Source organism: Ciconia boyciana, chromosome 4, assembly GCF_034638445.1.
Source record: "Ciconia boyciana chromosome 4, ASM3463844v1, whole genome shotgun sequence".
NCBI classification, from domain to species: domain Eukaryota; kingdom Metazoa; phylum Chordata; class Aves; order Ciconiiformes; family Ciconiidae; genus Ciconia; species Ciconia boyciana.
Window position 1 is genome coordinate 39,345,616 of NC_132937.1, and position 24,128 is coordinate 39,369,743.

At 40.1% G+C, this 24,128-nt stretch overlaps 1 protein-coding gene across 1 annotated transcript; it reads right to left on the reverse strand.

Moving 5' to 3' along the window:
* Positions 1-970: 970 nt before the first annotated feature.
* Positions 971-23,907, reverse strand: ERCC8 (ERCC excision repair 8, CSA ubiquitin ligase complex subunit). The gene is made up of 9 exons (XM_072860918.1): positions 23,885-23,907; positions 23,414-23,503; positions 23,161-23,262; positions 18,476-18,599; positions 16,741-16,822; positions 13,367-13,433; positions 2,840-2,843; positions 2,201-2,287; positions 971-1,090 (listed from the first exon to the last, which is right to left on the reverse strand). Exons 1-9 carry the CDS (start codon positions 23,905-23,907, stop codon positions 971-973), a joined length of 699 nt encoding a protein of 232 aa, XP_072717019.1.
* Between the last annotated feature and the right edge of the window lie 221 nt (positions 23,908-24,128).

Consider the following 24,128-nt stretch of genomic DNA (forward strand, 5'->3'; position numbering starts at 1 on the left):
GCTAGTCCTCCCCTTCAGGCAAAATGCTCTGTATCATGTGTCTCAAAAATGAGGGGATTATCTCCTTATGTATTAGTGATACCAGAAACAATCCAATATTAACTGGTCCCAAGGGCTTTTATTTTTCCTTTATCAGCTGTTCAACACTGAATAAAGCATACCAATGTGTAAGGGTAAGTATAAAAGTCAGTAAGCATGAAGAAGTAATCCTTTAGATGTAACTGTAACAGTAAAGAAAGAACACAGAGAAAAGTGGAAACTTATTTCTGAAAGACCTTGCTTTAATAGAACTGTACCAGAAATCCAGTTGTAATAAATCTGACAATATCCAATTCTGTAGATAAAGTCCATGAACGCAGTGCCTGAATGTCAATTTTATATCAGCAGATAATTGAAATTCAGCCTTCATCATCACTGCTACTCCATGCGTCTTCATATGCTGGATTTAAATGTTGTTGAGACAGAGACCAAACAAAATAAAAATACTCTCAGTGGTTTGCTTAATTAAAAATACTAAAATCAAATAAGGGCAATGTTAAAGGCATTTCTTAAATTACTATCTGTAGACAAACTATTGTGTCTCTCATAGGTACTGAATTTTTTTTAACCACTTCTTTGGCCATTCTGCTGATTAGAGACAGGATAAATTATGAAAAGAATAGTACTCTATTTAATTCCAATTTCAACATAAAATATCTGGAGCACTGACTAGGAGTTTTACAAATGTCTGAGTACAAAATATAACAGATAGATATTACTGTGTTTGGTTTGTGTCACTGGTTTTAAAGTCATAATTTCCCTGACCCAGCATAACTGAGCACTACTGTTTCAAGAAGTAGTCCTGGCCTCCAGCCACATCCAACAACTAATTCTCACCTCAGACCCCCTAGGGTCAAGCTAAAGGGTTTGTGCAGCTACGCAGTGCACTGAATCACAGTTCTGACTCTGGGTAAAACTTTCTTGTTTACTTCTATCCTGGGTTCAGATTCTGGCCATACAGGCGCTCAAATGCCTGTTCTAGCACATGAGAGGGAGCAGGAACTAGTGGCCTGGGGACAGTAGAACTGCTTCTTTCAGAGGCAGTACTCATCTACAACATTTGCAAACAGCAGCTGTAGTTTAACAGATTTCAAAACAATGGCACATATTACATACCTCCACCATGTCAAATTTAAAGGGGCAGTTCTAACCAGAGCTGGGTAAATAATGCTGTTGCTGTGGGTTTGGTTTTGTTTTTCAGACTAAGAAAAAACAATGTACACACATCAAAATTCTCAGTTACAGCAAAAACGTTCATTTCAGGTCAATTGAACACATTTTGGTTTTAAGGTATCTAACTTTTGCAGCTACTTTTTTTTTTCTTTGCTTAAATGTAGGATAGTTTTGAAATAAGTTGTATTACAAAGCAAAGTAAAAGTTACAAAAATGTTACACTTCGTATTTCCCCATCCAAAATGGAACATTTCAGAAATTTTAAAAAGTGGAATTTTTGTATGCTATGAGCCAAAACATTAATATCTCCTGATTTTTAACATTAGTACAGTTTGCCAGACTCTGATTCTGTGAATGGTTCAGTTTCTTTAAAGTCTAGAATTCCCCCCGCCCAAACCGTTCACTGAAATTTTTATTGCCCAGCTCTAATTCTAAGAGGGAAAAAGTACTCTCTTAGAAAACAGTGCTACATATGATCTTCCCTGTAACAGCCTGAACGTCTTGCCTCAGACACTAAAGTAAGCTCATTTAGAATCTTCTTTATTATATTTCTGCATCAAAAATATTTGGGTATGAAGTGTACCATCCCTAATCTTACTGTTTAGTACATAGTATATTCCTAAACAAATTAAAATACAATCTTTGGCACCTTTCCAAATCCAAAATAGCATAAGTTACAGAAAACAGTATGGAAATTAAGGAAGCTAAAACAGAATTTGAAAGCCTGATAGCCAAATGACAAGTACTACTTTTAATTAAATGAGAAGCTAGAAGTGTGCAGAAGACTTTACTAGACTATGAAAGAAAAAGCCCTCTTGAAACCCCACAACAAACAAAAGATTGCACAGAAACAATAGGCGATTCTCCTCTTAATCATGAACTGTTACAAATTTTGATGGTGAAATACATACTTCATATATAATCCCCCCCCCCCCCCAAGTATAACAGCCATAAAAAGTATAGTTTAAACTGACAAAATATTAATTACCTTTTCAGAAATGATATCAGGAACTGGCTCTCGAAGAGCTGGTATCCACGTAAGGATATTGCAATCTTTGCTACCACTATAAAGTTCCTTTAAGAAAGCAAGCAAAAATAATTATTATACAAATTTACTGAACAGTGAGACAGATATGATGTTGGGGAAAAAAGAATATGAAATACTTATTTAGCAATAAAGACGACATGCAATGTCTGACAACACTTGAGTATTGCCATGTGTTTAAACTGCCTAAGTGAAACATATATTTTTTCTGTATTCAAGGTGACAGTATAAAAGTCTTGCTTTAAACATGTTGGCTTTTACACTTAAACTAGCAATTATGCACATATGCAATGAGTTATTTGAATAAGTTGATTCAACATAAGTTCAATAAATTACTACAGTTCTGTCTTTGCAGAAAGACTCCTATATTATGTATATTTCATTCTAGAACTGCATGAATTATGCTGACAGTTGGTGCAGGAACTTAATGCCTAATTCCTATAAATACCCATTTATATGGGTAATCTTATTCAAGAGAGCTGACATACTTCTGTAAAACTGATCCCGTGAATGAAGTTATTCATGCATAACACATACAAGATTAGAGTTTATAATTTTATGAGAAAGAAACATCCTACTTACCTTGCTTAAAAGAAGACAGGTCAAAGTTACACCAAAGTATAGGTCAAATCCCACTTCATCCCGTCAGCAGCACTCTACTCAAGCATCCTGTCTTTGACAGGATACAGAATATCACTAGAACTTTAAAACAACTCATCCCACCCCAAAATCTCTTCCTTGTGAGCAACGTAATGGGGACATCAGCATACTTCCATTTAATCTTTATTACTACTTGTCTCATTTTCTGAGCCTGGCATTGCAAGATCTTCAGTTAATATACACTGCATTGACTAATGCTTACAATTAATTATTACAACCTGAAATGGTGACTTATACCTTAAGTCAATCAAAAGAAGAGCCAGCGAGCTCCATGCATGTTTATGGTACAGTATAGGACAGATAAATACACTGTACCATAAACATGCTCCATGCATGTTCATGGTACAATATATGGAAATATTATGCTTTAAGACTCTAAGAAAGATTTCAAATAAAACCTATTTTAACTTTCAGTTATCTTTACTTATTAGCCTACCACTGGATTTGCCAAATACCTTTGCACATGTCAATGGCATTTCCTGAACAACAGAAGGAGCTATAATGTAAAACAAAATTGTGTCCATTATGTTTTATTTATCCTAATATTTTATAACATGTTATTTGTGCATGGCGCTTTACTCCATTCCCTTTTCTGAAAGGGAAATGCAGATCTTGTTTGTTTAGTTAACTTATTTTAAGCAGTTAATACGGCAAAACGCTATCTAGCATATTAGATCCAATAGTAAACATCATCCAAGATATTTCACAATGACGATTTCCTATTCCACACCACCCCTGAAATTACCTACCTCCTACTAGATTAACAGCTCTTACTAACGGTGTGGTGGTTTAGCTTCAGTCAGCAACTAAGCACCATGCAGCCGCTCGCTCACACTCCCTGCCTCCCTCAGTGGAACAGGGGAGAAAATCTGAAGAGCACAAGTAAAAAAACTCATGGGCTGAAATAAGAACAGTTTAATAACTGAAATGAAACAAAATATAATAATAAAAAAAAACCTGTAATGAAAAGGAAAATAACGAAAGAGACAAAGACAAACAAAACCCATGGAAAAAAAAAACCAAACAAGTGATGCAACCCCTCACCACACGCCAACCGATGCCCAGCCAGTCGCCGAGCAGTGATCGCTACCCCCTGGCCAACTCCCCCCAGTTTATATACTAAGCATGATGTCATATGGTATGGAATAGCCCTTTGACCAGTTTGGGTCAATTATCCTGGCTCTGCCCCCTCTCAGCTTCTTGTGCACCTGGCAGAGCATGGGAAGCTGAAAAGTCCTTGACCAGTGTAAGCATTACTTAGCAACAACTAAAACATCATTGTGTTATCAACATTATTCTCATACTAAATACAAACCACAGCACTATACCAGCTACTAGGAAGAAAATTAACTCTATCCCAGCCAAAACCAGGACAGTATCCAACCCTTATTCTACACCATCTATGTCATGCCCAGGTCTTAAAATTTCCAATACATTCCAATTAATCACCACCAATTTTCCTGTCTTTTGATATATACACACAGATATCATTCCCTTGGTCTATGGGACATCCCTCTAAAACCTCTGTTGAGTTAATTTAGTCCATGACTTTGGGTTCCATCTATCATAACAGTCCTTCACGGCAGAAGAGATGGTGTGTGCTGTTGGATTGCTGCATGCTGAAGCCAGTTCTGGTTCCATCAGTGCTTCACTTTGCTTGGTTTCATCAAAGCTCATTCTTCATTAATCTGGGTGATTCTTACTGTAATACCCTTGATATGGCATACAGCAACCACAGCAGTGATGACATACAGTATTATATAGCAATTAACATCATACCATTCAGTTCATTGGCTATTCTCACCCAAAATCAAATCCCCTTGAGGTACACATAGGACTTCCCCATCCTTTCGCATTACCCACCAAGGGCACCCAGGTCCTTGAGCAAAAGCAATCCCATGAATGGGCTTGCCTTTGCCTAAGGCAGGAGTAACCCAGACTGTCTTCCCCAGCATAGTTTTCTATGTGCACTACAGGAACTTTATCCCCTTCTACAGTACGTAAAAGTTTTGATTGGGCAGAGCCAGCTCGATTGGCAGATCCCCTAGTGTTGACTAACCAGGTGGCCTTTGCTAAATGTGTATCCCAATGTTTAAATGTCCCACCACCCATTGCTCCCAGTGTAGTCTTTAACAGTTCATTGTATCGTTCGATTTTCCCGGAGGCTGGTGCATGATAGGGGATGTGATATACCCACTCAATGCCATGCTCTTTGGCCCAGGTGTCTATGAGGTTGTTTCAGAAATGAGTCCCGTTGTCTGACTCAATTCTTTCTGGGGTGCCATGTCGCCACAGGACTTGCTTTTCAAGGCCCAGGATAGTGTTCCAGGCGGTGGCATGAGGCACGGGATATGTTTCCAGCCATCCGGTGGTTGCTTCCACCATTGTAAGAACATGGTGCTTGCCTTGGCGGCTTTGTGGGAGTGTGATATAATCTATCTGCCAGGCCTCCCCATAGTTATATTTCCAACACATTTCCTCTATACCACAGAGGCTTTAACCGCTTAGCTTGTTTAATTGCAGCACGTTTCACATTGATGGATAACCTATGCAATAGTGTCCATGGTCAAGTCCACCCCTCGATCACGAGCCCATCTATATGTTGCATCTCTTCCTTGATGGCCTGAGGGGTCATGGGCCCACCAAGCTATAACTAATTCACCCTTATGTTGCCAGTCCAGATCCACCTGAGCCACTTCAATCTTAGCAGCCTGATCCACCTGCTGGTTGTTTTGATGTTCCTCAGTGGCCTGACTCTTGGGTACATGAGCATCTACGTGATGTACTTTTACAAGCAGGTTCTCTACCAGGACATCAATATCTTGCCACAATGCTGCTGCCCAGATGGGTTTACCTCTGTGCTGCCAGTTCCTCTGCTTCCATTGCTGTAACCACCCCCACAGGGCATTTGCCACCATCCATGAGTCAGTATAGAGATAGAGCACTGGCCACTTTTCCCATTCAGCAAGGTCTAAAGCCAGCTGGATGGCCTTCACTTCTGCAAATTGGCTCAATTCACCATCTCCTTCAGCAGTTTCTACAACTTCTCATATAAGACTCCATACAGCAGCTTTCCATCTCCAATGCTTTCCTACAATACGACAGGACCCATCAGTGAACAGGGCATATTGCTTCTCATTTTCTGGTAGTTTATTGTACAGTGGGGCCTCCTCAGCACGCGTCACCTCCTCCTCTGCCCATATTCCAAAAATCTTTGCCTTCTGGCCAGTCCATGATCACTTCCAAGATTCCTGGGCAATGGGGGTTTCCTATCCGAGCCCGTTGTGTGATCAGTGCGACCCACATACTTACTCCCACATGCTTACTCCATGTAGCATCAGTTGCATGATGTGTAGAGGGGACCCTCCCTTTGAACATCCAGCCCAGCACCGGCAGCCGGGGTGCCAGGAGGAGCTGTGCTTCAGTACCAGCCACTTCTGAAGCAGCTCGAACCCCTTCATATGCTGCCAATATCTCTTTCTCAGTTGGAGTATAGCAGGCCTCAGATCCTCTGTATCCCTGACTCCAAAACCCTAGGGGTTGACCTCAAGTCTCCCCTGGTGCTTTCTGCCAGAGGCTCCAGGTAGGGCCATTCTCCCCGGGTGCGGTGCAGAGTACATTGTTTACATCTGGCCCTGCCTGGACTGGCCCAAGGGCTACTGCATGAACTATCTCCCGCTTAATTTGTTCAAAGGCTTGTCGTTGCTCAGGGCCCCATTTGAAATCATTCTTCCGGGTCACTTGACAGAGAGGGCTTATGATCAGACTGTAATTGGGAATATGCATTCTCCAAAAACCCACAACGCCTAAGAAAGCTTGTGTTTCCTTTTTGCTAGTTGGTGGAGACATGGCTGTTATTTTGTTAATCACATCCATTGGGATCTGATGACGTCCATCTTGCCATTTTATTCCTAAAAACTGGATCTACTGTGCAGGTCCCTTGACATTCCTTGGTTTTATGGCAAAACCGGCCTTCAGAAGGATCTGGACTATTTTCTTCCCTTTCTCAAAAACTTCTTCTGCTGAATTGCCCCACACGGTAATGTCATGAATGTATTGCAGGTGTTCTGGAGCTTCACCCTGTTCCAGTGCAGTCTGGATCAGTCCATGGCAAATGGTAGGGCTGTGTTTCCACCCCTAGGGCAATCGATTCCAAGTGTACTGAACACCCCTCCAAGTCAAAGCAAACTGTGGCCTGCACTCTGCTGCCAAAGGGACTGAGAAAAATCCATTAGCAATGTCAGTTGTAGCATACCACTTGGCTGCTTTTGACTCCAGTTCGTATTGCAGTTCCAGCATGTCCGGCATGGCAGCACTCAGCGGCAGAATTACTTCATTCAGGCCACGATAGTCTACTGTTAGTTGCCACTCTCCATTACACTTTTGCACTGGTCATATAGGACTGTTAAAAGGTGAGTGAGTCTTACTGATCACTCCTTGGGTCTCCAGTCGACGAATCAGCTTATGGATGGGAATCGGAGTCTCAGTTGGTACAATACTGCTGCTGGTGCACCGTTGTGGTAGCAATTGACACCTGTTGTTCTTTGACCCTCAGCAACCCCACAACAGAAGGGTCCTCTGAGAGACCAGGCAAGGTGGACAGCTGTTTAATTTCCTCCATCTCCAAGGCAGCTATACCAAAAGCCCACCCGTACCCTTTTGGGTCCTTGACATACCCTCCCCTGAGGTAGTCTAGGCCAAGGATGCACGGAGCCTCTGGGTCTGTCACAATGGGGTGCTTTTGCCACTCATTCCCAGTTAGGCTCACTTTGGCCTCCAATACAGTCAGCTGTTGGCATCCCCCTGTCACTCCAGAAATACAGATGGGGTCTGCCCCTTTATAGCTTGATGGCATTAGGGTACACTGTGCACCGGTGTCCACCAGAGCCTTCTACTCCTGTGGGTCTGATGTGCCAGGCCATTGAATCCACACAGTCCAGTAAACCCGGTTGTCCCTTTCCTCCTCCTGGCTGGAGGCAGGGCCCCTCTAGTCCTGGTCATAGTAGTCGTTACTCACTTCTTGTACATACAAGCCAGGAGCTCCTTCATTAAGATCAGAAGTAAGATCAGCCCTTCTACTCTGTCTGGGGAGCTGCCCACTGGGAACCAGAGCAGCAATTTTCCTGGAAGAACCCCCTTTGGTGATTGTTTTTCCTTGCAACTCACGTACCCGCGCCTCTAGGGTTGAATATGTTGTCCATCCCGCTTCCTCATGTCCTCTCCGTGATCACGCAAGTAAAACCATAGGGTGCCCCGTGGTGTGTTCCCTCTATATCTTCTCTCTTGAGCAGAGGAACGCTGCCTCCTAATAGCTGAGACCCTGGTCTGTACAGGTGGAAAGTAGGACTTATACTCCTTGAGTTGCTCGACATCCCGGGACAGTTTCTCCACAGCTGAGACAAGGGAGGAAGGGATACTTTCTCCGTATTCCTGGAGGTTACTAGCAGCTTCATCCACTGTTGGACCCTCTCCGTCTTTCCAGGTCAGTATTGCCTTTGAGTTGGCACACGACGATGGTGCGTTCCGTACCAACTTCTGCCATGTGGGTCATGTGCACTGGACCTCATCTGGATCTTTGGATAACTGCTCATTTTCCAGGTCACCATAAATCACCTCCAGCACAGCTAATTCCCTCAGGTACTGGATACCTCTCTCCATGGTGGCCCATTTGCCTGGGCGATATACAACATCTTCCTTGAAGGAATATCTTTCCTTCATAGCTGACAGGAGTCGCCTCCAGAGGCTGAGGGCTGGTGCCCCTTTTCCAATCGCTTTGTCAATGCCCCCTTCCCTAGAAAGGGATCCCAGCTGCTTGGCTTCCTTACCCTCTAATTCCAGGCTACTGGCCCCGTTATCCCAGCATCGGAGCAGACAGATGACAACGTGCTCGCCTGGACGACGGCTGAAATTTTTTTGCATACCTTGCAGCTCACTCAGGGTAAGGATCATGTAGTTACTGTCTGATCCAGAACTTCTTCCTCTTCCTCTCCCTGTGATGGCCCTGCTCTTTCATTCTCCCGTACTAAACAAGCTGACTTTCACTTCCAGGATTTCTTCTTATGTATAGGGGTGACTGATAGTGACATGGGTTGGTTCCCTGGTTCAACCGCATTACCTGTCGCAGGTGGGGCTGCAGTGACCACAGTGCCTGTCACAGAGTGGTCCAGAATAGCTGCAGTGCCTGTCGCAGGGGGAATCGGAGCAGCTGCAGTGTCTGTCACACGGGTGGGCCGGAGTAGCCGCAGTGCCTGCCGTTTCGTCTCCAGATCTGAGGGTTCTGAATAGTGTTGAACAGGGCTCGGTAGGCATGGGCCAGGCCCCAGCACATTGCAGTGATTTGTATCTCCTTAGAATTGCCAGGGTGACAATATACTTTTTCCAAATATTCTACTAATTTTTCAGGATTCTGCACTTGTTCAGGGGTCAAGGTCCAAAACACTGGAGGTGCCCACCGTCCTAGACATTTGCCCATGCTATCCCACACACCCTGCCACTCATAACTATCCAGCCTTGGGGCAGATCTCTGGATGATATTCTTAAATTGCTTACTAACCTTAGACAAGATCAAAACAGTATTCCCAAGCAATACCAATAGAAGTATCTTAACTACCCAAGGATGTTCAAGATACTGAAAAGTTATTGTAATGAAGGAGGAAACATTATAGAAAGAAGTAGTGAAGGTGCCATTCTGCATTTCCTCCATAAAAAACCTCCCAGAGGAAGAAGTATAATTGCTAATTATCTCCATAAGGTGGTACCCGACATACAGTAATGGTTTCAGTAGGGCACTTAGATACCAAAATAAACCCAAGGTCACTGTTTTAATAACAAATCTCACAGGCAAAACATCACCCATTAAAGCAGAGCACAGCAAACTGCAAAAACCAACACCGATCTTTAACATGTACAGCAAAAAAAATGAGCATGGTGCAGATCAGGTAAACCCATATTGAGAACAGATGAATCAATATCACGTCCCACAACTACTAACAGATCTAAATTCCTTAATACGCTCTGGTTAATCTGTTATTATCTCAAATCCTTCGAGCCCCACGTTGGGCGCCAAAAAGGACTGTTGTGGTTTAGCCCCAGTCGGCAATTAAGTACCACGCAGCTGCTCGCTCACCCTCCCCACTCCCAGTGGGATGGGGGAGAGAATCAGAAGAGCAAAAGTAAGAAAACTCGTGAGTTGAGATAAGAACAGTTTAATAACTGGAACAAAAAAAATAATAATAAATTGTAATGAGAAGGAAAACAACAAGAGAGCGAGAGGAACAAAACCCAAGGGGAAAATAACAGCGATACAACTGCTCACCACCCTCCTACTGATGCCCAGCCAGTCCCCGAGCAGCAACCGCTACCCCCCGGCTAACTCCCCCCAGCTTTATATACTGAGCATGACGTCATATGGTATGGAATAGCCCTTTGGCCAGTTTGGATCAACTATCCTGGCTGTGCCCCCTCCCAGCTTCTTGTGCACCTGGCAGAGCATGGGAAGCTGAAAAGTCCTTGACCAGTGTAAACAGCACTTAGCAACAGCCAAAACATCAGTGTGTTATCAATATTATTCTCACAGTAAATCCAAAACACAGCACTATACCAGCTACTAGGAAGAAAATTATCTCTATCCCAGTCGAAACCAGGACAACGCTAAATAAGAAAATTGTAAAATAGCCTATGAAACAAGTCAATGAACTAACAGGTACAGAAAAACAAAAAACAGGGATCCAGCTGGTGGTAGGAGAGCAAACAAACTGCGTTATCTACTTTGGTGATGGTGATTTGAAGACATAAAGATGTCCGTATATGAAGTGGTGAGAACAAGCTGGCAAACATGGGTAGCATGGGGATAGAAAAGTTCTTTCATTTAAGTGTCTGTAAGGAATTCTTTTTGCTGTGTTCTGAAACTAAACAGCAGAAGTAAGACATTTCCAAGGTAAAGAAAAATTTCTTCCTTTCCTGATAGCAATGACAGACCATTATCATTATCACCACAAGACTCCCAAATATAGATAGGAGGTATATTCATGGAAAAGACCACTTCCCATGCAATAAGTCATCAATGTGGATGTATTTACTGAAACTATTTGTACAGTTCCCAGCAACTTAACTGTCCTTTTGGATAAAAAAAAAAACCAAAAAACATCAACAACACAAAAACAACAAAAAAACCAACCTAACAAAAAACCCCCAACCACATAAATCACTTTTCACCCCAGCTAAACAAAAACAACTGCATCTCTGCTCTACATCTGGAAAATATACCCAATCCAACTGCTTCTTAGATAAGCAGTCTTCTAACTGAAGTACTACATGCTTTTTCCTGTGTGTTCTCAAGTTAGATCAGTGCATTAATAGTGGAAATATGTATACTATACATATACTAACTGACCAAAACAAAAACAACTGTTTGTAAGTTTATTCCATATCCATTCTGCAGCTGACAAAGCAAATGAGTAATTTGTTCTTTTGTGCTCCCCTCCACTACAGATTGATTCTATTAACTTCCAAGTGGTATTCCAACTGAATATGCTGACAATGCATTACTTTGCTGTAAACAAATATTCTAAGACCATAAAGAGAGGTATCATTGAGGTTTAAGCTGATTGTAAAGTAAGCAACAAACTGCAGGTAGTTCATTGAAATCCTCTTGAAGGCATACAATAAGCTTTCTTATTATATAAGACTACCGTTGTCCATTTTTGATGATGCAGTTTGTATTGGCTAATCTTTTCTAGCCAGTTCTAATGAGCAAGAAAGAGCTTATAATCTTCTTTAGTGCCTCAAACTGAAGCATGTGAAAGACACCCAGAAAACGTGTCTCTTCTCTGATCATTCCAATCTCTTGTCTAAGCTATGGAAGAGTCGAGCATCATTTAGAGAATTTTTAAATAACGTTTCATATGCAAGCCACATAAAAACAAAAAATATATTTTCCCTCCCCCAAAGTGATCACAAGCAAACATACAATTGTCTTGGAAATCAGTGACATCTCCTAATACATAAAATTAGTCCAGGCTCTGGGGAGACGTTATTGCGGCCTTTCAATACTTAAAGGGGGCTTAGAAGAAAGAGGAGGACATACTTTTTAGTAGGGCCTGTAGCGATAGGACAAGGGGTAATGGTTGTAAACTGAAAGGGGGCAGATTCAGACTAGATATAAGGCAGAAATTCTTTACAGTGAGGGTGGTGAAACACTGGAACAGGTTGCCCAGAGAGGTGGTAGATGCCCCATCCCTGGAAACATTCAAGGTCAGGTTGGACAGGGCTCTGAGCGACCTGATCTAGTGGAAGATGTCCCTGCTCATTGCAGGGGGGTTGGTCTAGATGACCTGTAAAGGTCCCTTCCAACCCAAACCATTCTATGATTCTATGATTCTCTTTTCAGCAGTGCCAGTCAGTTTCTCCTCACTTCATTACCTCAGTGTTGCCAATTCTCACTCATATTTGTCTTAGCAGATGGCAAAACTGAGTTATGTTATTAGGAAATAGTAGTCCAATTATAGTACTGAATTAAGAAACAGAGCCATGAGAAATATGATTAACATGCAATTATCATAAGGCAACATGACAACATAGGTAGATGTCGTTTATAGTTATATGACTTTGAAGCAAAATGTTTTGGGAGACGTCAACAAATCAATACTTAAAATTTGCTACTATTTTTGTGATGGAAAAAACAAGGAAACAATTTTTCATTTGCTAAAACAAACAAACAAATCACACTGTTAGAAAATTTCCCAACTATGTTGAGCCTTTCAGAAGCTTGGCATCACAAGCCAAGCCAAGGGTATGCAATTATGATATCAACTTATTCAAATTTCACTCTCAACTTATAAAATGGCCATTTCTCTCTGTAATTCAAAAGAAAAAACCATGCCAATCAAGAAATTGAGAAATGTCACATTATAATCAAAAGCTAACATTTGCAAGAGGTATAGGAAAGCCAAGAGGATCTTTTAGACTGAAAATGGTTGGAATGGAAAAAAAACCCAAACGGGCCCATACTTAATTACTGCAGACTGGAAAGTTATTACCCATCAGCTAAGCTACCTGTGTTATGCTCTTTGACATAATTGACCCTGATTAACCAGGACGGTACTTTGAGTTAAAAATGTTTTACTTTGTTATAAAACAGATTAGCAATGTGCACACTAATAAACAGTAAGAAGTAAGTATCTCTCTAATGCTCTAACATTTTCCTATACCTTTAAATGCAATTACTATTTCGAAACTCTGTACAATCTTCCTATAAAATAAGCATCACTTGGATAGCTCTTCAGGCTTAGTTTTTCTAGCCAAGATCTACAAAGCTGTAAATAGGTTAAAGTAAATTATGAAGATTAACTTTAAAAATGCAATTGAATTTTAAAAAACATGCATAATGAATACATAAAATTTTACCATCAGACATTTTTAGTGCATATAACAGTACAGCAACATCTCTACCTTGCTGTTGCCAAAACATATTCATGACGTGGGGACCAAGACACTGCTAGTACTTCTTGCCTGAGACCTAAAAAAGATATGAGAAAACTTATATGATTTTCTAGGACAATATTTATACACACCATTTTACGTAAATAACAAAAGTAAAAGCAAATACTTAGTTCTATAGGATCCACCAATCCAGAACAATAATCTAAATTATCTAAATTGTAATACAAATTTGGATTTTGTGAAAACAATTTTTTTGGGGCTAGAGGTTATATCCCTTTCTTCCTCTTGCTTGAGTGGGATTGCAGTGAGCTGAAAGTGATACATTGAGTATTACATGTGTATAACTTTTGATAACAAAGATGGTTTTACCTGTGCAAAACACATTCTAGCACAGTCATAGCTACTCAGTTCACTTTAAATACTCTTATTAAATTTTGTATTAGCACTGGCGTTCTCACATGCAGATGGAAATTTTGATCTGTTTTTCTTCAAATCCTTTCAAAATGTTTAATAAAAAGTATATTTACCTTATGTACTTAAGATTAAAGCTTTATTCAGCTTACCCTCAAATACTCTGGTCCTGTATTTGGGATATTCCCCCCCCCCAGTTATGTCTCAATAAATGTCATCTTAGCAAATGTCATACCCAGTGCAGCTTAGTGGTGAGTAAAATATATATATACACATACACACTTTAAAACTTGGAAATTTTCAAAAATCTTAAACAAATACAGACAATAGGAAGTGTAAGGCGTCCTAAATGCAAAGCTTGAAGTCATGCTTCATGTAATAATAGAAACACATTGGTGAAAAATAAACCAAGTTATACAAATACATTTTTACTATGCAGTTTAGAGCTATGTGAACCACCTTGTTTCTGTGTGGTGGGTTGACCTCGGCTGAACGCCAGGTGCCCACCAAAGCTGCTCTATCACTCCCCTCCTCAGCAGGATGGGGGGGGAGAAAATATAACAAAAGGCTTGTGGATCAAGATAAGGACAGGGAGATCACTCAGCAATTACCATCACAGGCAAAACAGACTCAACTCGAGGGAAATTAATTTATTACCAATCAAATCAGAGTAGGATAATGAGAAAATAAAAACTGAATCTTAAAACACCTTCCCCCCACCCCTCCCTTCTTCCCAGGCTCAACTTCACTCACCAATTCTCTATCTCCTCCCCCCAAGCGGCGCAGGGGGACGGGGAATGGGGGTTGTGCTCAGTTCATCACATTGTCTCTGCTGCTCCTTCCTCCTCACACACTTCCCCTGCTCCAGTGTGGGGTCCCTCCCACGGGAGACAGTCCTCCACGAACTTCTCCAATGTGGGTCCTTCCCACAGGGTGCAGTCCTTCACGAATTGCTCCAGCATGGGTCCTTACACAGGGTGCAGTCCTTCAGGAACAGACTGCTCCAGCGTGGGTCCCCCACGGGGTCACAGGTCCTGCCAGCAAACCTGCTCCAGCGTGGGCTCCTCTCCATGGGGTCACAGCTCCTTCCAGGAGCCTGCTCCAGCACGGGCTCTCCATGGGGTCACAGCCTCCTTCAGGCGCATCCACCTGCTCCGGCGTGGGGTCCTCCACGGGCTGCAGGTGGATCTCTGCTCCACCGTTAACCTCCATGGGCTGCAGGGGGACAGCCTGCTCCACCGTGGTCTTCACCACTGGCTGCAGGGGAATCTCTGCTCCGGTGCCTGGAGCACCTCCTCCCCCTCCTTCTTCGCTGACCTTGGTGTCTGCAGAGTTGTTTCTCTCACTTACTCTCACTCCTCTCTTCCAGCTGCTGTTGCGCAGCAGTTTTTTTTCCCCTTCTTAAATCTGTTATCAGAGGCACTACCACTGTCACTGACTGGCTCAGCCTTGGCCAGTGGTGGGTCTTGGAGCCAGCTGGCATTGGCTCTATCAGACATGGAGGAAGTTTCTGGCATCTTCTCACAGAAGCCACCCCTGTAGCCCCCCTGCTACCAAAACCTTGCCACACAAACCCACTACATTCTGGTATATCTTCTAGCAGTTGGCTTTCCACTACCTGAAGTAATCAAAGGGCTGTGATGCCCAGGATAATGGAAAAATTCTCCATAATACAGGTACTACAGGATACACTTAGAAGGCTCAGAGCAGACACATTTATTTGGATCCATTAATTAAACTACAGCCAAGCATGACTTTTTAGCTCCATTTCATCTGTCAGAACCTATGTGAAAATATTCACATCTATTTTCAAGACACTATTGAGTGCTTCCAGTTCTGTAAATAATGATTAGGTCAAGTTTAGTGAAGGACATAATCTGCTTCCACTTGTCCCTTTGATATTGCACTTGAGCTAACTGTACCAGACTGCGTGCAAAGACACAACCAGCTTGTGCCTGGAAAGCACTAACTCTTGTGTCAAAATTAAGAAGCCCTGCTTAAGCCAAACTGATTCTCTAGAGAACTATTTTTGTGTCTGCACTCTCTGGTGCTCTCACTTCTAGAAACAGAACACCGAGACATCCATTGTGGTTGATTCAGTTCAGGAGAACTTACTAGCTTAAGCTCTTCATCACACGAAAACACCTAGGCTGCTTTTAGACTTAAGCTGGCCAGTGAAGAAATAGAGCTGCATTTGCACATTGCTGTGTCTGAGCTAACACTTCTCTACAGTTTCTAGATCAGATCTGGCTCTCGCCCTGCTGGTTTGAAGCATGAAGATTTACCTTGTGATTGCCTTCACTTGCGCATGTGTATATATACTCATCCCCCAACAAGTAAACATTAGAAAAAAGACATTAAGGGCAAATTCTCATTAAGTGCAAAAAAGTAATGGATTACAGAACAATAAAAGCCTATGGCTTATTGAATTAGGTAAATGCAAAGGATTAGATACTACCCTTCTATAGCAAGTAGTATCTTGCCTGTTATACACAAACTTCCAAACAAATCCATGCAAGCACCTCCGCAAGATATTTTGTTAAAAATTAAAAATATCTCTTCTTTAAATATTTTTTTTGGCTAAACATAATTAAATTGCTTACTTGTAAGCAATACACACACACACACACACCATTTACACAATTTATTATGTTTGGATCTAATAACCTTCAAATGCTAACTATAGCTAGGAATTTTTATCTAGAAGGTGAATTGAATGATGCATTATTTCAGAATAACAAATGTGATATTCTCATCGACATCATCTGACTAATCAAAAATATTTTATTTTACCAATGACCTTACATCTTATGAAGACTGAAATTATGTAAAAATAAGACAGGGGAAGGAAAAAAAACAAAAACAAAACCCAAACCAAACCAAACCAACCAAAACACCACCCTACTGAATATTACTTGCTTTTTACTATAACCCCAAAATACATAGGAAATTTCTTAAAAACACATACATACGTGCCATTAAACAATGCTTTGTAGCAACTAGAGACATGTGATGGCTATAGACTGTTCCCTCAAAGTGAAATACACCTGCAGGCTGATAATAAAATGATTAAATTAATCAGAGCACAAGTATGTTATCAGAATGTAAATCCGCATTATTAAGTATTTTTCAAGTAACAGCTACAAATGAGACTAATACAAATATTACTAACAATAACTTTCCTGGTTAGAAACACAATCGCACAAACACTGCAAAGTATATAAGTCTGTTTGCAACACTAGAACAACTATGCCAGACCTGGGAAATGACCCAAAAGAAAGTCCAAGAAAACTGGCTAATCAGAAGCACGAATGGAAAAGATTTTAGGATTATCAAAAATTAAAAAAGCTAGTAAGAAAAAACAGCAAACAAGAAGGTTACAATATGGAGAAAGAAGTCAACAGGAAAGAGGTATTTAGACTAAATTTAGAAGCCCCTTGTCAATTCACAAACATCACGTGCTATCTTCCATTCCTTCAAAAAAAAACAACCACCCATCATACAAAATTATTTGCTCCCTTGTCAGTGCTAAAAATTAATGAAATATAATATTTGCTTTAATAACCAGTACAATGACTTTCAGGTACAATTGCTTTTGTTGCCTCAGTCTAAAATATTGTATAGAAAAAAAATAAACTTAAAACTAAGTTGTCTGTGTTTTCAAATACACCATTTGGTGACAGAACAGGTCAATCAATAACCTTCACGTAAACATTGTGTCTTTAAAGTGATGCTCACAGAACTACCTGAAAAGTGAACTGAACTTTGCATTTAAGAGAAGATTTAGTGACTGCAAACATAGCTTCACATCTCACAAAAAAAAAAAAGAGGTCAAAATTTATTCTCTATTGTGTCCCTAGGATGACAGACCTCTTAATTCTTTCACTGTGCACAAAACAACATTCAAATAGCATCACTGTAAATCTATTAATAAGTGCATACTGGAAACAGGATAAACTGCAGTCCAGAATTCATAGTTCAACAGTTAGATGCTAGGATTAATGAGTCAGAGCAACCTAAAAGCCTACAAAATCTGTTAACTTTAATAAAGTCAGTTACATTGGTTAGCATTTTCTTACTGGTTTCTCTCGTTCTCCATCAATTTTTAGAAACTGTGTCTATAGTGCTTACAACAGCAGAATTTTGGACTTAATGACCCAGTAAGTCCTTTCCAAACCCATATGACTATTGCTTTTAAATATAAAACACGTTGTGCTCTTTATTTCCAAATGCCAAGAGGACCAGTCCTTCAAAAGCAGTATTTAGGCCTTGGTTACTAAAAATAATTAGCCCTGCTGTACACTACTGTTGCTATACAAATAAACTAAATATTTAGTGGTTTGGGGTTTTTTTGTGAGACACAACAATCCCCCAGAATGAACTATTGCCTACCAAGGACTGGTCTGAAGCTAATTTACGTAGCATAAAATCAACTAGCTGTTCACATCAAAAGCAGAAAGGAACTGTCCCAAGGGTTCCAAGCTCTCCTACAGTTTAGGCATTCAGGTCTTCAGAAAGACAGGTACACACCAAGGTATGCATGAATGCCAGAACCACGCCACCCTGCTGCTGCACCCACAGTTCTAACAACTGGCTGTTTTTCATCCTTCTAGATGCTTGCTCCTGTTGAGCTCTGGGTGAACTGCAGATGTGCAATGAATGACATGTATAGAAAGAAGCCTGGAAGCTGTAGAAATTCTCTATTACTTGTAAAGTATTTGTATCCCATATTTTCAAGGTTTTAACAAATGAGCTGGATGTAAACATGCCAGTGTCATGAGGATACCACTGGACTGTCTCCACACTGAATCTATGTACATCAGGATGGCTCCTAAAATGAAGGAAAATATTCCAGTTGGTTAGTCTTGATAATTGTTTTGATACTTGATGACAAGTTGGAAATACAGATTAAATGTTTTTTTAAGTTGTACCTAAGTTTTCAAGAACTAGTTATTTTAGTGCCTCAATTTTCAATCAACCAATGTAAATTACTTTGAGAAGCCCTCATTTCAAGAAGCTACAGATCATTTACCTTTTCAAAATATGGTATCTATAGCATATCTCAAGTTAAGACAGTCTGAGGCATAAAAGGCACCAATGTCTTTTGAAATTTTCAAATTCTAATGCTTAAAGATCTAATTGTTTAAAGTGAGGGCCTAACACTACAAACCATTTATGGTTTTGGAATCCCACTGTCTTAGAATTGGATCCACTGAAAAATACAATGACATACACAGTTCAAAAAAATCATTATTATTAGCCAATAATTACAGCTACACAGTTATTGGAAATTCAGATACACTGAAGTCACCAGATAGCAGTGGACTGAGTTACTGAGAGTTAATTATTTTTGCACTCAGAAATTAAAGAACAACAACATCATGAAACTTTCAACTCAACTATGCATAGTAACAAAATGTAATATAATTAATAATATATTAACAGTGGTGAAAAGAAGGGACACCAGGGCCAATCTTGACAGATGCGGGATATGATTCAACTGACCAGGCTCTGAACAATACAGGTAGTTCCACGTACCTGCCAGGGCACTCATATCTGAGCTGGAACCACGTGGATCCAGCTTCAGGGCCCAATGCCATGCTCCCAGACTCAGAAGTAGCATGCTGTTGTGGGTTAACCCTAGGAGGCAGCTAAGCACCACCACAGCCACTCGCTTACTCCCCCCCCCAGTGAGATGGGGGAAAGAATCCAAACGGCAAAAGTGAGAAAACTCATGAGTTGAGATAAAGACAGTTTAATAAGTAAGAGGAAACAAAACAAAACAACCCACAAAAAAAAGAAAAACAAGTGATGCAAAAGCAATCACTCACTATAGGCCAACCAACGCCCAGCCAGACCCTGAGCAATGGCAGCTCCTGGAAAACTCCCCCCTCCCCAGTTTTATTGCTGCACATGACATTATATGGTATGGAATATCCTTTTGGTCAATTTGTGTCAGGTATCCCAGCTGTGTTCCCTCCCAGCCTCTTGTCCACCCCCAACCTACTCACTGAGGGGGCAGACTGAGGAATGGAGAATGCCTTGACACTATGTAAGCACTATTCAGCAACAGTGAAAACATCAGTGTGTTATCAAGACTGCTTGGTCAGAAATCCAAAACATAGCACCATACAAGCTACTATGAAGAAAATTAACTCCATCCCAGCCAGACCCAGTACACATGGGAAAATAGTCCAACTGTCTCCATTTGCAGCTAGTGAAGGGCTCACAAAATGTCTTCACTTCAGCTCTTATCTTTGTATTGTTCTCTCAAGTGTCCTGGCTTCCAAAGTGATAACTATTGCAGGGATATCATTGTGTAAATGCAGATCCAGATCTTCTGTATAGATCTGGCACTACACCTAAGCTAATAAACCTTCCTGCTTACTTGGGTTGCTAGAAAGTACAGAAGATGTCTTTAAATAGAGTAATCCTGAAGCCAGCACTGACAATACTAAGCAAGAACTATTGAGCAACTGTTGAGCTTAGTAAAATAACTCCTGCATTGCTTATCTCCAAGCTATATCTTAGAACAGCCCGTTACTTTGCCACAGTGCTTAAAATCAACAGATTTTATACACTTATTCTTCAGGGGGTCAAGCTAAAAATCTTCAGCATCTGCAGTGCCAGGAAATCAAGCCCGGCTCAGTGTGAACTTACTCCTGCAGAGGCATTTGTATGCACCGTGCAGAAAAAAAAAATTCTAAACTCATGGAACTAATTACCCTGGTGCAGTAGATATAAGTGCACAACACTGGACTGTGTTCAGCACTGCACCAGAGCAATCAATTCTCCCATAATCCAGAGGGCTGAGGAATGAACTAAAAAACTCTTGAGTAGCTCTGCAGGAAGCACCTTTGACCTGGCCAGGCTTAGTAGTGGCCACGTGCCACTCAGCCTGGCTTCATGTCTCAGGGCTGTATGCTATTCCCAGTTCATTCTACATGCAGTATTTTCCCCCCATTAATCAGGATATCCCAACTTTTTCTACCAAAGAAAAGTAGAGAATTAATTCTATGGATAGCAAGGACACTGCCATTCATTCATCCTGGACAGGTTTCAAGTAGAGGAGACAACCTTCCACACAAGCATCAGCTAATATACACACAAGCATCTAGATAATATATCTAGAAACTGATACTGTTCAGTTACTCTCAAATGCCAGTCTTTGCCACAGGACAGCATGGATCATATGAAACCAGGTAAAGTTCAGTGTGCTGATTCCCAGTGGAACAAGGAAAACTTTAGAAAGTTTTGTTTTTGCAATAGTGGCCCTACATTCTAGATGAGAAACACTGGATAAATCACTGTCTACCATCAGGAATTATCTCCTCTAATGTTCTAAACTACTGGACCCTCAGCAGGCCCAGTTCAGAGTCTATTCAGAAATAGCCTCAAAGGGCCTCTACCAAGAGCTTATTCTTTAAGCAACTTCCAGACCAGAGTTGCCTTGTGCCCTGCAAAATTGGAACACAGGCAAACCTTTGCAACACATCATTATCGTGTTTCAAAGATTGGAGCCAGATAGTCAGATGGGAAGTCTTTCATACTGGCAATTATAAATTCATTTATGATGTCATGAACTCTGCATGGATAATATTCCAATATCTGAAGCTATATATCTGTAGCTAATTAGCTACAATAAGTATTTAAAGCATACTAGGAAGCTACATGAATACTTGGAATAAAAAATTGAGGCAAAAAACCTACTGTGGTTACTTTAAGCAATAATGATAATAATCCTATCATTTAGAACATCGTGTCACACAAAATTAGATTCTACTAGTATGATTTATGCTCCTATTCAACTGATGATAAATAAAAGATGCATCCACACAAATTAATACCTAATCAAGAAACAGACTTCCAACTAACTATGCTCATAAACAGAATTTTCAAGTATGGAATAGTTCTACTGACCTAACTGAAGTGATGGCATGAAGTGATGGCACAGATTTGCCCGTTTTTATGCTGTGCATTGTGAGCATGTATTTCTTCAGTTTGCTGTATCTGTTTCAGAATTCATTTCAGTTTTGAGATTCGGGGATGTATAGTCATTACTTGTTCTTAATTACAATTTTAATTTATTTTGTTCAAGCAGTCCCAGCCATCAACACTTACCAAATGCAGCTTACTTGTAGTAGATTCTGCTCCTACCCATTTGTTTTGATGCATGTTCTATTATCCTTTTTCTTTCTTATGGTCCAAGATACCATTTAGGCCTCTTATTGTTACAAATCTGTTCTGTTCTTGTCAATCTTACTCATAAAGCTCTTAGAACTAAAATAATTTGAAGACAGGGGAAAAATAAGGGGAAAATGTAGCTACTAATCTTTTAAAGAGTAGGATATATCTTATTATGAGCCTCAGATAAAGTCCTAACCTACTAGATAACCTTACTATCTAAACACAAGGAAAAAAACAGCTTTCACTAGAAGACTTAATGCCCATAATGGACAAGTTTATACTGCCTGCAGGGAAAGTCTGACAAATCAATAAAGGCTTTGAGTTATATAGATTACACAAACAGTATGGTAGTACCCTGTTCTTCAGAAAACTATGTCCCATTTTTGTCAGTAACACATCTGTCTTCGTTCAAACATGTTCTTAAGAAGTTTTGTATTAATTACTTCTGCAACTGGTGAACACCTGGTGAACTTAAAACAGCTACTAGTAAAGCTGGGAGCAGGGAGAGGGGAAATAAAACCAACAGCTGCAAATCTGTATTAGATTTTTTTTCCAATCAGATGAATGGAGTTATGCAAAGATTATTTTCCTTTTGCTTAAACACATAATTTTTCAAAGATACATATAATTATATATATTTTGGAGATACAAGGCATATTTCTACAACAGTCACAAAATTATTTTCTCATAGTTACTGGCATAAAGTAAGAAAATTTCATCATGAAATAATAGGAAAACTCAAGGGTGAGGAACTAACATGGAAAACGTTTGGGGTTTTTTTTCTAGTGTTAAAACACAAGATTGGAGTACTAACTCTGACTTTTTGAAGGGTCTACAGCAACACAAACCTCCCTACTTTAGTTTCCATATGAGCACAATTAATACCCTCCATTTTAACTTTCAAACTGCCAGAGATCTATTCAAACAACATCAGAGTCATTGTACATATATCGTAACTGTTAGAGTAGACAAAGAAAAACAAAGTAGCTCCTGCTACTTAGTAAATCACATAAATCCTCAAAGTTTCTTGCTTTTTTTTGCATGCCAAAAACCATAATGCATCATGCTAGCTTTCAAAGATTTATGGCACTATTTTCTATGGTCTTTTTATCCTAGAAATAAGAACGTACATTAATTTGTGAATTTAATGCTAGTCACACAAGAGAGATCACTATGAACTTTTAATAGAATTTTTGAGTACCTGCCTTTCCACAGAACAAAGTGCTTTACATGTATAACTTGATTTTCTGCTCAAGTTTTCAAGGTCATAAAGTACAATAACACCATCTGACCTACCGGATAACATGCTGAAAGTGTAAATAAAAGCACACAAGTTACAACACTTATGATCTCAATATGCTCAATATAATTGAGTGTTCAGCAAGAAAATAAATCCATAGAACCAAAACACAGTGAAGTGCTCATATACATTTTTACCAAACTAAAGTATATACTTACTATCTTCCCTCAACAGGCTCAATATCAAGGGTGTTAATACCACTCCCGTGTATTCTTTCCACATCTCTATTTAATTCCAAACTTAGAACCCTTAAAACAACAAGAAAAAAAAAAAAGCAGAGATATGAACAAGAACAACAGAACTGTAAATTTAACTATGCAGCTCTGAACAGCTCAAACCATAGTTTCACTCTTCCTCAATGCATTTAACCCATCCCCGTTATTTTTTGCAAAACCAGACTTGCAGACATGATACAGGGCTGGAAATAAGTCCTGTGAAGTTGACAGAAAAATATATTTTATTATTTATGTTGTTTGTGGGGTAAGAAAGATGTAAAATAGGCTCAAAGCAATAGCAAAACTGCACTTGGGGTCAACATACAAAACAAAAACCAGAATGTAATTTAAAAATACAGAGTAAAATAAACATTAAGAAGCGTTTGTTGTAGTTGCAACAAATATTATAGTTACTTTGAAGCTTCATCATGTACCATCCCTTCCAAGCTTTATCCTACTTGGAACTATGGAACAAATTACAGTATTTCCTTTTAGGAAACACTGTTAGGTTTTCTGTAATACTAAATAAAAACTACGCTATCCACAGGAAGAAGCTACCAAGACAAACTTTTCTGAGCTGCAATTAGTATCTAGTATCTTTTCACTTCGTAGTAGCCTCTTTCTTTAAATATGCTAAAACTACATATTCCAAAGAGAG

Excerpts from the sequence above, each read along its gene's own strand:
- ERCC8 (XM_072860918.1), bottom strand. The coding sequence starts at position 23,907 with ATGGTACATGATGAAGCTTCAAA. Across the intron at positions 23,504-23,884 it reads GTACATGATGAAGCTTCAAA|GGTTCTAAGTTTGGAATTAA; the intron begins GTAACTATAATA and ends TGTTGTTTTAAG. Across the intron at positions 18,600-23,160 it reads GCACTTTGTTCTGTGGAAAG|GAGCCATCCTGATGTACATA; the intron begins GCAGGTACTCAA and ends CCTTCATTTTAG.